Source organism: Podarcis cretensis (assembly GCF_951804945.1).
Source record: "Podarcis cretensis genome assembly, chromosome: 12".
Lineage (NCBI taxonomy): Eukaryota > Metazoa > Chordata > Lepidosauria > Squamata > Lacertidae > Podarcis > Podarcis cretensis.
This window is the reverse complement of record NC_137181.1, coordinates 31,271,637-31,283,655: the sequence shown is the minus strand read 5'-3', so window position 1 is coordinate 31,283,655 and position 12,019 is coordinate 31,271,637. Positions and strand designations below refer to the sequence as shown.

General features: G+C 38.1%; 1 protein-coding gene across 9 annotated transcripts in view; it reads right to left on the bottom strand.

Moving 5' to 3' along the window:
• The window catches only part of PHF14 (PHD finger protein 14), a 128,048-nt gene that overhangs the window by 49,204 nt on the left and 66,825 nt on the right, over positions 1 to 12,019 (bottom strand). For 8 of the 9 annotated variants that reach the window (XM_079948235.1, XM_079948239.1, XM_079948232.1 and 5 more), the window contains one exon: positions 422 to 539. In XM_079948235.1, the coding sequence (XP_079804361.1) occupies positions 422 to 539 (118 nt within the window). Of the gene's footprint in view, positions 1 to 421; positions 540 to 9,063; positions 10,922 to 12,019 lie in introns of those variants that run through there. The other variant, XM_079948240.1, reaches the window with a different exon arrangement.

Here is a 12,019-nt window from a genome sequence, read left to right as displayed (position 1 = left end):
GCAATATCTAACTAAATCATACTTAGAGCAGATCCACTGAATGGACAAGTTACATTAGTCCATCGATTTCGTTGTAGCATCAGAGTAATACTAACGTTGGACTATGCTCTGTAAACAATCATTAAATGTTAAAAGTGTAAAATAGTCAACAGTTAAATGACTGTACAACAAAACTGAATAATTTTGGACTAGAAAATACTTTTCAAAACATTGAATTACTCTTTATCAAACCAATCAGCTATGCAGTTTCCTATTCTTGAAATAGCAAAACAGAATAACAGCAACAGATTGAAGTAAGCCCTTATTATTCTTTTTTTTTTTTAAAAAAACTTCTTATTCATATATAAACCTGCAATGAGTTGTGAAAAACATCTTCTAAACATTCACGTTTTCTGCATTTTCACAAGACTTTTTAACTTACTTTGGAGGATGTAGAGTCACACTCTTGACAAATCCACCCATAACCAGTTTGTTTCGGAGACTTTTTCAAGGGAGGGTCCAAACAGCCAAAATGATAGCAGAGCCTGCATTCATCGCACCTACATAAGAAAGAGATACATTTCTTCAATATTCAGTATCAAATTCAAATCCATAGAAAATAAAATAAGGGTTATCAACACAACCAGAACATGCAAAGTCCAGAAACTTATTTGTATTAAGACTATTATAGCAGCTAAAAATGTTGCAAACAATTCTGCTTTGTGCATTAAAAGTTTTCCAAGAACTGTAATACGTTGAAGCATAGCTGAATATGCTGAAGGGAGACTCAAACAGGAAGGGAATCTTTGTAGACACACTCTAGATAGAGTCTATGACAGATTTCAAGTGTCCAAATCCAGATTTGACTGTTTAGGCCAAATCTTGTAGATGGCGTAGCGAAAGATTCAAATGCTTTGTGGTGATACAGTCGTACCTTGGAAGTCAAACGGAATCCGTTCCGGAAGTCTGTTTGACTTCCAAAATGTTCGGAAACCAAATTGTGGCTTCTGATTGGCTGCAGGAAGCTCCTGCAGCCAATCAGAAGCAGCGGAATCCCCGTCAGACGTTCAGGTTCCAAAAGAACGTTCACAAGCTGGAACAATCACTTCTGGGTTTGTGGAGTTTGGGAGCCATAATGTCCAAGTTCCAGGGCTTTCGGGATCCAAGGTATGACTGCACACTTCTAAATTAATTGAAATAAACCATTTGGTAATGATGAAGTAAAGATGGCATGCAGCCCCTGACATGTAATAAATAAGTATCACAGCACACATGAGATTCTGGATAAGGACATAAGTGCTTGCAGCATTTCCCTCACATATTCAGGTACTTTGTTTACTGTATGTTGACTTATTTTCCCCCTCAATTTGAATTTGTAAAGAAGTATTTACAGAAACATAATTTGCACTCTGAAGGCTTTCAAATGTTTTTAGGTTTTAAAATTCAACCTTAGCTATTTTCTGTGCTAAGTTTTTACAATCTGTAGGATGCTTCCTGCTCATCATCCCACCTGTTGGAGAGGTGAGAAAAGCAGAAACGTAAGAGAGGATGTTTTCAGTGATGGCACTATAAACTCCCGCCCAAGTCCACCATCTGGACCACACTTAGGAGTATTGGGAAAACTCACTGGACTTCATTGGTGTCAGGACCTATACTGGAAATTTTCGCTGCTGCTGTTTTTCTGAAGATGTTAGATTATTAATTGCATTGTATTATCTGTGTTGTTTAATTATGCTGTTAGCTGCCCTGAACTCCCTTATGGGAGGATGGGTAGGAAACAAGTGACAAATAAATAAGCCAGAACGAAGAAAATAATGAAACAGTTTTCCTAGTTCTTCTTGTTGAAGACTGCTTCGATACCTCTGAAAAAAAACACCTTTATAAGAAGTGGTGTGTTTGTTTTGTCAAAAGGCTGCAATCCTGTGCTCTGTTTTTGGGCATAAATCCCAATGATCTCTGTTACTCTTATTTCAAGTAAAACTGCACTGCTTAGGTCAAAGGACATTTACATTATACAGTATAAGTAAACTACATGGCAGCGGCTAACAGGAAGAAAAGTACATTAAACTGAGACATATTTTTTCACAAGTAGCTGCCTTCACTTCACCATGCATTTTCAAAACTGATTTAATTCCATTTCATCACATAAAGAACTAGCAAAATAAACATAAGGTTTGATACTTTAGCAAAAAATAAATTTAAATGTCAATTTGATTTTATACCACCGAGAGATAGCATTTAAAATCACATTTATATACAGATTAACCCAATTCAACATATATTAAAGTAAGCATGACAGAGACTGTAAGGGGAAAAAGCTAACAGAATATATCCCCCGCTCCTTTAAATTACCTTTGAACAAAAAGATTTGCTTATCTTATGTGAGAATAAGTCTAAGAATTTTGAACAAGGGGACTAGCAATGTACTTTCTACATGTCAAACAATGGTTGGGAAGGGCAAAATCCCAGTTAGCGAGCCTTTGCTTTTCAAAAATGTTGTTTATTAATGTACCAATGGTACTATCAGGGAGAGAAATCCCCACTCAGAAGAATGAGCAGGACACCCCATCCGTCCATCCCTCCCCTTGGCAGCAATGCAAGATGCCTGGCTTACCACATATTAAAGTAAGGGAAATTATACACAGTATCATGTAAGACAAAGTCTAAAGTGGCCTAACTGCACCACTGTTCTGCTTATGCGAAGGTTCTGATTATTCATCACCTGGAGAAGCTAGCTTAATGAAAAAGTGTACAGAGCAAATACCTCTAAGGTGAATCAAGAGGGGTGCATGGTACAGGGAATAGCTAGCTTACAAAGCATCACTGGTCAGCCTGGCTGAAGGGAACTCCTCCTTCCCAGCTACCAAACTCCAAACAAACCAACGGCTCAGATTAAACCACGCAGAAAACATTTTTCGTGGTACAACTTCACAATATTGTTGTTTCCCGCCGAGATGACTCTTGATGCCACCACAAGAAGGAAAGTGATTCAAAAGTATAAGCAAATCAAAATATAAGTGTGGTTTGTATACCCTTGTTATAAACAAACTATGGTTTAGTATGAATCCACAATAAAACATGGCTTGTTTTTAAACTCTGATGACACATGTGAACCGCCAAAGTTACAAAGCACTTGTATTCCCTAGAAGTCACCCTTTCCCAGAAAAGTTAGAAAGACTGTAGAAATCTGAAATATCTGCTGTAATAACTATCACTACCAAGCATGGTAAAAACAAGTCATCATGGAGACTACAAGCAAAAGATGCAATAAAAAAATGTTTTAAAGAATGAAAGAAATAGTTTACACTGAACAACAATGCCTAAGAGCTGCTGAAGAAACAAACAAAATTCATGTTTGTAAAGGGAAAACTGTAAATATACATATTTTTTCAAGACAAATATAACAAACAACATAATAAAGCTAACTATGGCATGGTTTCAAAGAGGCATCTATTACTCAAGTGTGGAGACTTTAGACAATTTCCAAATCAGAATTCTCAGGGTGCTGGTTATTTATATATAAGGTTCTTAAAGTTGAAAACTAGCCCCCACCCACCAGTTTTTAAATGCTAGCTTGTTTTCTGGTAAGGTTGGTGTATTTTCCAAATTCAACCAGTTTCTTTTATATGTTAGAGAACAAGACATTTGAAGTAAACACATACAATAAATTAAGGACCTGGAGGCTTCTTTCCTGGAGAGTTGAAGGTGGCATGATAGAGCCATCGCTGCCCATATGGTGCACAGACTTATTTTTTTTCCTGTCTTGTTCTCTTTGGGAAAATAGGTTTTTGAAGAACTACAAAAACCTGAAAATTGGACAAAGAAATTACTGTGAACATCATGGACAATGGCAGCTTCATCATACCATGTTCATTCACCATAGGCACAGACCAGACATAACTCTCTTGGTCTAAAAAATTATAGCTTATTTGATCAGGAACATGCTCCCCACCACCTCTCGTTCCTTGCACTTCATAATGTGTGAACCAGGATCAGATTCCCCATTTATGTTGTAGTTTGCACTCAAGAGGTTAAACCATACTTGTCTGATTTAATGAGAAACTATGGCTTTAAAAAACCTATTGTCTTCACAGCCATTGTTCATTAGATTGAGACAGTTATGTCTGAACCATGCCTACAAAATCTGATATGATACAGCCATATTTGCCCCTGGTGTACGAAGCAATTTCTTCTGCCCAGTTAATATGAAGCAGGGGATGGGGCAGAAGATATTTTGAGTGAATGGGTAGAAAAGATGAAAGTTGAAGCCACATTCTCCCTGACAATTTCTGCCACCCAGACAACTTGCTGCTTCAGTTCAGTTGTTTTTCCTCATGGTAGGGGCCTGAGAGTAACACCCACTGGAAGAAATGCACCAGAGGTGAAATGTTTTTCGACTGAAGGGCAAAAGCACGGATTGCTCCCAAAAGTGCTTCATTCCTCACCCCACTATGGTCTGATTTGCACGTCACATTGAATCATGGTTAAAAGTAAACTATGGTTTAATGTGAATGAGCAAAGTGCTGGTGCACACTGCTTGAAAATCCCCGCTTAGCTTCTCCCCTGTCTCTGTTGTTGTCACAGTGGGTGGGAAGGAAACTAGCTTAGCATTGCAGGAACATCAGTGCCTGTTGTTTTGTTACTAGCTTACTGCATGTGGTTGTTTGGGAGAAACAAGCCACAAGTGCTGCCTTGCCACGAGGGCTCATTTCTCCTGGCCAGAAGCAGAAGTAATGGTTGCTCATTCACAGTAAGCCATAAATCAGGGGTGGGATTTTTTATTTTATTTTTCAAATCAAGGCCAAGATTTCCTGCTACGCACATGTCAGGTGGATGGGACCACAGGAAAAGGTGGCAGAGCAACAAATGAAATTTCTAGCTTTGTACAGTAGGCTAGTTTCCTCCTCTCTGTCCTTCACACAGACAAGAGGAAGGCACTGCCAGAGTTCAAGGCTAAATTCAAGCCAAACAAAAACACTAAGGGTGAGAAGCAGGGTCAGTGAAGGTTATGGCCTGGGGAGATTTTCAAGGGACTTGGAAGGCCACATTTGGCCACTAAGCATGAGGTTCCCCACCTCTGTCACAAACCATGGCTTACTGTAATGTGCAGACCAGGCCATTAGCTGCATGGCAGGCAGGAGTCTATTCTATGAGAGCCACAAACCTCAAATGTCTGAACGCTGGCAGCTTAATTTCAAACACTGCTGTGATTGTGTTTAACTAATGCCAGTAGGATAATGTAACTTGCTTCTGGCATTTTGCTAGGGTTGCAGTTGACACATAGCAAGTGCTAAGTTCAGGCTACAAGATTTAAGCCCTGTTTCTTATTTTTTTAAAAAAATTGAGATGAAAATGTTAAAACAATGTATTTGGTTAAATAACTACTAAACGTGATACTGTAAATCAGAACTAAATCGGTTTTATCCTTAATGTCAGATAGTCAGCCAAGTTGTTAAATTCTAGTTTTAAACAGCCACAACCAGCCCAAGATGTCTGAGGCAGACTAGAAAATGGCACTATGACCTCATCTTCCTCACTGTGGCTCCCCTACCCCCAATTTTTCCACTGCAACAGTAGCAGCACAGGTGTTCTGACAAGCTTATTGGGTGGTCATCTCCTCCCAATGAACCTCTAGGAAGACTGAGAAAAACAGCTAAGGACACCTCTAGGACTGCCATTGGGTGCTTCACTGCAGCAGCAAATATACTATTTAAAGCTTATGAATAAATTAAAACTTCTATTACGTTTGCCACTGCAACCAGATGGCAGGTTCTAGCAGGCACACCCAAGCCCAACCTTAGTCTTTTCTTTCTTGGATGGAGCTGGTGCACAATGGCAGAGATGCAGACATATCTCTATGGACAGCCCTGGAGATGTCCTAGCAGCAGGGGTGGCTGGGCATGATCCACTACCCTTCCCAAGCCACTGACTGAGCCAAGAGGCTCACCTTGGCTTATGGAAGCAATAGCCCTATAAACACTGTAAACTGGATAGAGAAACAGAAGTAGAAACAGCTCTACTATTTGTCTCAGTCAGATTGAGAGGTTAAATAATATTTTTTTAAAAAAATTAGCAGCTGACAGAAAATAGTTTTTCACAAACAAAAATACTGAATTGAGGTCAAGTATCTCGGCACAGCAGGGGAAGTTGATTAGACACTTCCATACCTGAAACACGTCTGTTTTGTTCTTTAATAAAGTGATCTCCATCTGCTCATGCCCTTGGAAATCTTTCAGCACTTCAGCCTGCTGTGCTCAAACCCCACATAAGTCTGTATTTTCCTGCTCATAATTAGCTAATTATGTTCTAATCAATACTGTAGATCCTGATTTTACCATGTAAATCAGATAAATGAGATAATGGCTGGGGGTCAATCTCATTCTATTTACAAAGCCTAGCATGCACGTCCAATTTCATTACATTGTGCCTACCTGCAGAGGAGGGAATCTTATCAGCTGGCCTGCAGAAGTCTTACAATGAACATGGGGGTGGGGAGGAGGACCTGGGCTTGTCTAAATGAAGAGCTAAAGAAAAATGGTGGGTTTTTTTTTTTGCATATTTGTAAGTCACTGTAGAGAATCAAAGCTCTGAAGAATAATATATATAAAGAAGAATCCTGCATTCATAAGACAGCTACAACCATCTTTGGCTCTCAAAGTAATTTCCTAAGAACTCTTTATTAATAAACTTAATCTGTAAAGAAAACTTCACAAATGTTGCTTTGCAGAAGGTTAAATAAAAACCTCTCTCATACATGTACCCTGGAACAATGCCCACAGAATTATTCACATAGCATACAATATAAAAACAGCAAACAAGTAAATTTTGTATACATGTTGGTAATGCTAGGTATCGTGACTTTATAAAAAGATATACAAAATTTCCACAACATGAAGCAGTAAAGGATTGTTCTTAATGGGCATCTGAATACCTAATTGGAATGTCTTTAAACAGTTGAACCAGTTTAGGATTTTACACCACCGTAAAAGTTATGGACCAGCTCTCTTTTAAAATGCAGCAACAAGAAGCAGATGCTTTCAGACACAGATCCCAAGAGTACTGTTCCATGCCACCAGTATCCATCTCTACATATTAGTTAAAAATATGCTTTAGAGCAATGACAGCAATTGGACAGGTGTGTGTATAATTTTTCATTTTGGTTCAAGCCTAAGTTAGTATTAAGATAGCTCAGATATAAAGCAAGATGAATGCTAAGCATCTCTTTAGTAAAACTGCCCCACTATTGATACTCTAATACAGAATATGAATTCAGCTGTTAAATTTTCAAGCATTCGTTCTATGTTGAACATATCTAGAACCACTTCTTCAAGTTTAACACACCTATTTCCTGACACCATAGGATCTCTTCAACCTTTTCATCATTCACTTCAGCATTTGCAAATGCAGAACTTTAAAGTCATATGCCCATCCAGTAACATGTGTCTAGCAGCCCACCATGAATTACACAGAGTAGTGGTTGCAAATAGCAATACAAATACATATCAGTTTGGCACCATACATCTCAAGTTGTCCTGTTGAATAATGACACTACTGCATCTCAACACAGCATAGTGCAGTTTTCTTTAGAAGTATCTGATTATAACAACACTAGCAAATCCAGTCTAATTTAAGAGAAACAGAAAGAAAAGTTACATAGAAATATATCTTCAGATACTTAGTACCTGCATTTAATGTTTTACAGTGCAATGTTTCTTACAGTCCAGTAACACTCGTTAGTTGCTGAATGCTACAAAATTGTAGCACATTTGTGTGTAGTGACCTAGCAACAATGCTAATCAAAAGAGGTATTGATGACCCCCAAAATCTTTGACTAATAAATTTTAAAACACACCCATTTAAAAAACTCATAAAAATGTTTCAGCATCAGCCCTGTTCCTTAAGGCCATCCCTTAAGGCCATCCCGTTTTAGCCATGAGCAAAATGTCCAACTTAAAGAGTCCAGTCATATTCTGGGGGCATAGAATTCAATGTAACCTTTGACTGCTTCCAACGTCAGTGTTTATCTTTCATGAAGTCAAAGGAATCTCTCTTAACTGAAAGGGCTGTATTCCTCTTTACAGTCATACCTTGAATCCTGAACGCCTTGCAAGTTGAACGTTTTGGTTCCCGAATGCCACAAACCCGGAAGTGAGTGCTCCAGTTTGCAAATATTCTTTGGAACCCAAACGTCCAACGCGGCTTCCGACTGGCTGCAGAAACTTCCGCCAATCGGAAGCTGCACCTAAGTTTCCAAACATTTTGGAAGTCGAGCGGACTTCCAGAATGGATTCCTTTTGACTTCCGAGGTAAGACTGTATTATGAAAGAGGGCTCTGAAGCTCAACTGAGAAACAAAGTCTAAAAACTGAAGGCAAGCAGCAGTGTGTGTATATATAAGGTCAGTCTGTAAGCACCTTAATTATGATTTCCCAAATTCATCCCGAATAAATAGTTCAACATGCACAGTGAACAAAGAACACTTTACACGCATACACACAACTGCTCTTACACCTAAGGGAAAATCTATGTATTTATGTTAAGAAAAACCAACTGCTTCCTATGAATCTGCCCAAAGCAATGTAAAATAAAATACACAAACACAATTCAGGCAGAGGTAAATTCCGCATGCATAGTGAAAATCATACTACTTGGTATTGGATGGCTGGACTGAGGCATGGGAATCAATACACCCTTTCCCCCCACAATTTAATGTATTTGTTTTTATATCAGTTATTCTTGATCACTAAGCAGATATTTACTAACAACCTTCTTATATTAAATAGGAATATATACTATTTAAGCTCTACTCAAGCTAAGACAAGAAAATGTATAAATTTTCTGGCCCAGAGTCAATGTTTTCTGACCACTAATTCAAGGGCTGCTGAGCTAGTGTAAAGGCAAGGATACTGCTTCCTTAATATGATATCCAGTGCAACACTAGTGGAAGTCTGTTTTGCAACAGGAAATATCAGGGCTATAGCAGTCTGCTGTACAACCAGCCACAAGAACCATACCAGCATCTTGCACCTTCTCTTGTGCCAGCCATTCTGGAGAAAAAACTCTTTTAAAGAGGTAAATAAGCATGTAAATATAAAATGTTTTAATGCAGAATGAGTTTTATATTCACATGCCAACATTTATACCAAATCTTAGCCAAAACATTTGATGCATCTAGCCTCTCTTCAGCCAATTCTAATGTGCATATTTAAATCTAGAACACAATGTTATTACAGTCTTGACAAAATGCTTATTTCAAACAGTATAACCAAGGAGATCTGGTTATTTTATTGAACATATCCAAATAAAATACAGTGTCTAGCCATAACCATGAAAATACACTAATGTATCATTTCCTGTTATTTTATACAGCTATTATTATTCTAATTTCCAGGTTTATAACTCTGGTTATAAAATATACCTTGCAAAATGCTCCAAGATACCGCTGTATTTTCATATACCCAATGATTTTCAATACAATGGCTGTGATCCAACAAAGTGATTAGTGTGCATAAGGAAGACACCCACCTAGTGGGAGGGTTCTTTGACATTTCCTGTACTGCAGAAGAGCCAAGCCAAATTTCACTTTAAAATGCAGCTTGCTTTTTCAACAATGATGACTGGAATACTTTGAGCAATCAATATTTCAAAGGAACCTTGCAGTTCTACCAGCCCCATGAGTATCTTTGTTGGATCGCAACTTATATACTTCAATGTTACAGGTACAAATGCACAAACAGCTTTGTTCAAAGAAAGGCAAAAATAAGCATTTCAAATGCTTATGCTGTCTAGTAAATTATCTGAAAAAATTACAAGTCTTAAACAGAAACACAGACTGCTACTGGGTATGTCTTGTTCAGTACCACTGGTTGACCAGCTTTTTGTTCTTCTCCAAATTACCATGCAGTAAGCCCACAACTTATGCACATTTAACTTGTGCATATCCAGCTATTCCTGCTTGGCATAATAATAATAATAATAATAATAATAATAATGGGGTGGGAAGGGACTGTCTGTTAGGTAGAAAAAGGGTTTGGCAAACCCACCCACTGCTGAACACAATGTATTCACCCACTACATACAATTTTGGCTTTAGGCACAAAACTCAGAAGGTAACCTCTACATATGTTGCAGGCTTACTGTATAGGAATTGTTGCTGGCTTTCAACGGAAGCACCCCCAGTCCAGAACACACAAACCCACTGAGACAAAGCCACAAGATTTGGGTTCCCTTCTTCTCAAGCCAAATGTGTTCACTCAGTGACTCTTTCAACTTAACATACCAATAGGTACAAAGTCAATTATTATATAGCAAAACTTACTTCATCATGAGAATGTATGAAATGTTTTTTTACAGATATCTGATTGCCACTATACTGAACACTTTTACAGAAACAAGCCTTTTACATATAGCTCTTCAACACATTTATATAAGAATTTGCTTATTAAGAGGCACAAAAAGTAGAGCAGCCAACAAATGACAAAGCATTGCTTTTCCTATTCAACAACATCACATAAAGTATTTAAGTCCCATAGGCTCCTGTCACTCTTCAATGACTTTAAATACTGTACATCATCATTTGCCAAAGACTAGCAACGGGAGACAAAATTACTTAATAGAACATTTCAGACAAGACATTTATGCAGTATTTTCCAGAAATGCACATACCAATGTGCCTGATTAGTGCAAAGAAAAAAAAATTTCAAGTAAATTAACCGCCTTGTCAGTTCAAGTAACATACCAATCGGTTACATTCTACAAGACCTGGCAAGCAAACTCAAGTATTTGTCATAACTAGGAATATGGAAGGGATAAATACACTGTTTTCCTTTAGTTTGTGTTCTATTGAAAGTCTTATCCACAGCTTAAAATCACATTTATAAAAGTAGTTTCCAGGACTGCCTCCGGGGATGAGTTGTGGCAGAGTAGTGTCTCATGAAGAGTATCTACACAGTAAAGTGATAAGAAAAAAAAGATTAACATTTACCATTTTTAACAGTTCTAGTGACTTATGAAACATTTCAACATCACAGCAGATTGAGACTGAAAAGAGACAATTTAGGATTAGTGTTACATTTCCAAGTGCATATGGAAGTGAATTAGCCATTAAGTATCATCCATTTCTCCTCATTCACAGTACTTAAAAAAAAGAAACTGGCATTTAGGTGTGGAAAATGGAGAGTGGTGACCTTTCGGCTATATAAAAGATTTTAATTAAAACAGACATGATTATACAAAGAGAGCAAGCTTCTCCTTGTCAGAACTCTTAACTATATAGCACGATAATATACCAGATTAACTATACTTCTTGTGACCAATCAGGAAAGGCAGGAGCTGATTGACAATTACAAAGCAGCACACAGCGTTCTCACAAAGCAATTGTTTTATAATGTCAATAGGGCATCTATAGTTACTGAGCTGGATCCAGAAACAAATGAATGGAACTCCACTTGCACAGTGGGGCTTTTCGGACTCATTCCCTCCCTATGACAGCCTCCACACCGATGAAAAGCTTTTGAGGGTCAAGGGACAGTGATGAGGCACAGGGGCTGCAGCAGAGAAATTGCATTTCCGCTTGCACAAGACCTCTGTGGATCCAGAGAATCTGAGTTACAGATTCCTGCTTTTTCAATATTTATTAGGAAATATAGCAAGTCGGGTTTACTGTGATTTTTACGGCATTTATATGGCAGACACTGCACATGCCAATCACATTATTTCCCTTAATTCCATCATGTTTCATATTTAAAACTTTTAACACTGCGGGAAAACTTTGGGAAAACTTACATGTGCTCTGATTAGATTTTTTTTTGGGGAGGGGGGGACCTTGAACTACATACTCACGCTGATAGTTGCATCTGGTGCGTTAACGCGGAAATTTCTAACAAAGGGAAACTGAAAGGCACTTGCATATTTTACTTTTCACCTAGCAAGACTCAGACAAGAATTATGAGAGTCTGACAGTGGGTATCGGACTTCAGAGTAAAAAAGGAAACATGAAAGATGCCACAGGTTTCAATGGAGAATAGCAAGAAATGATTTCA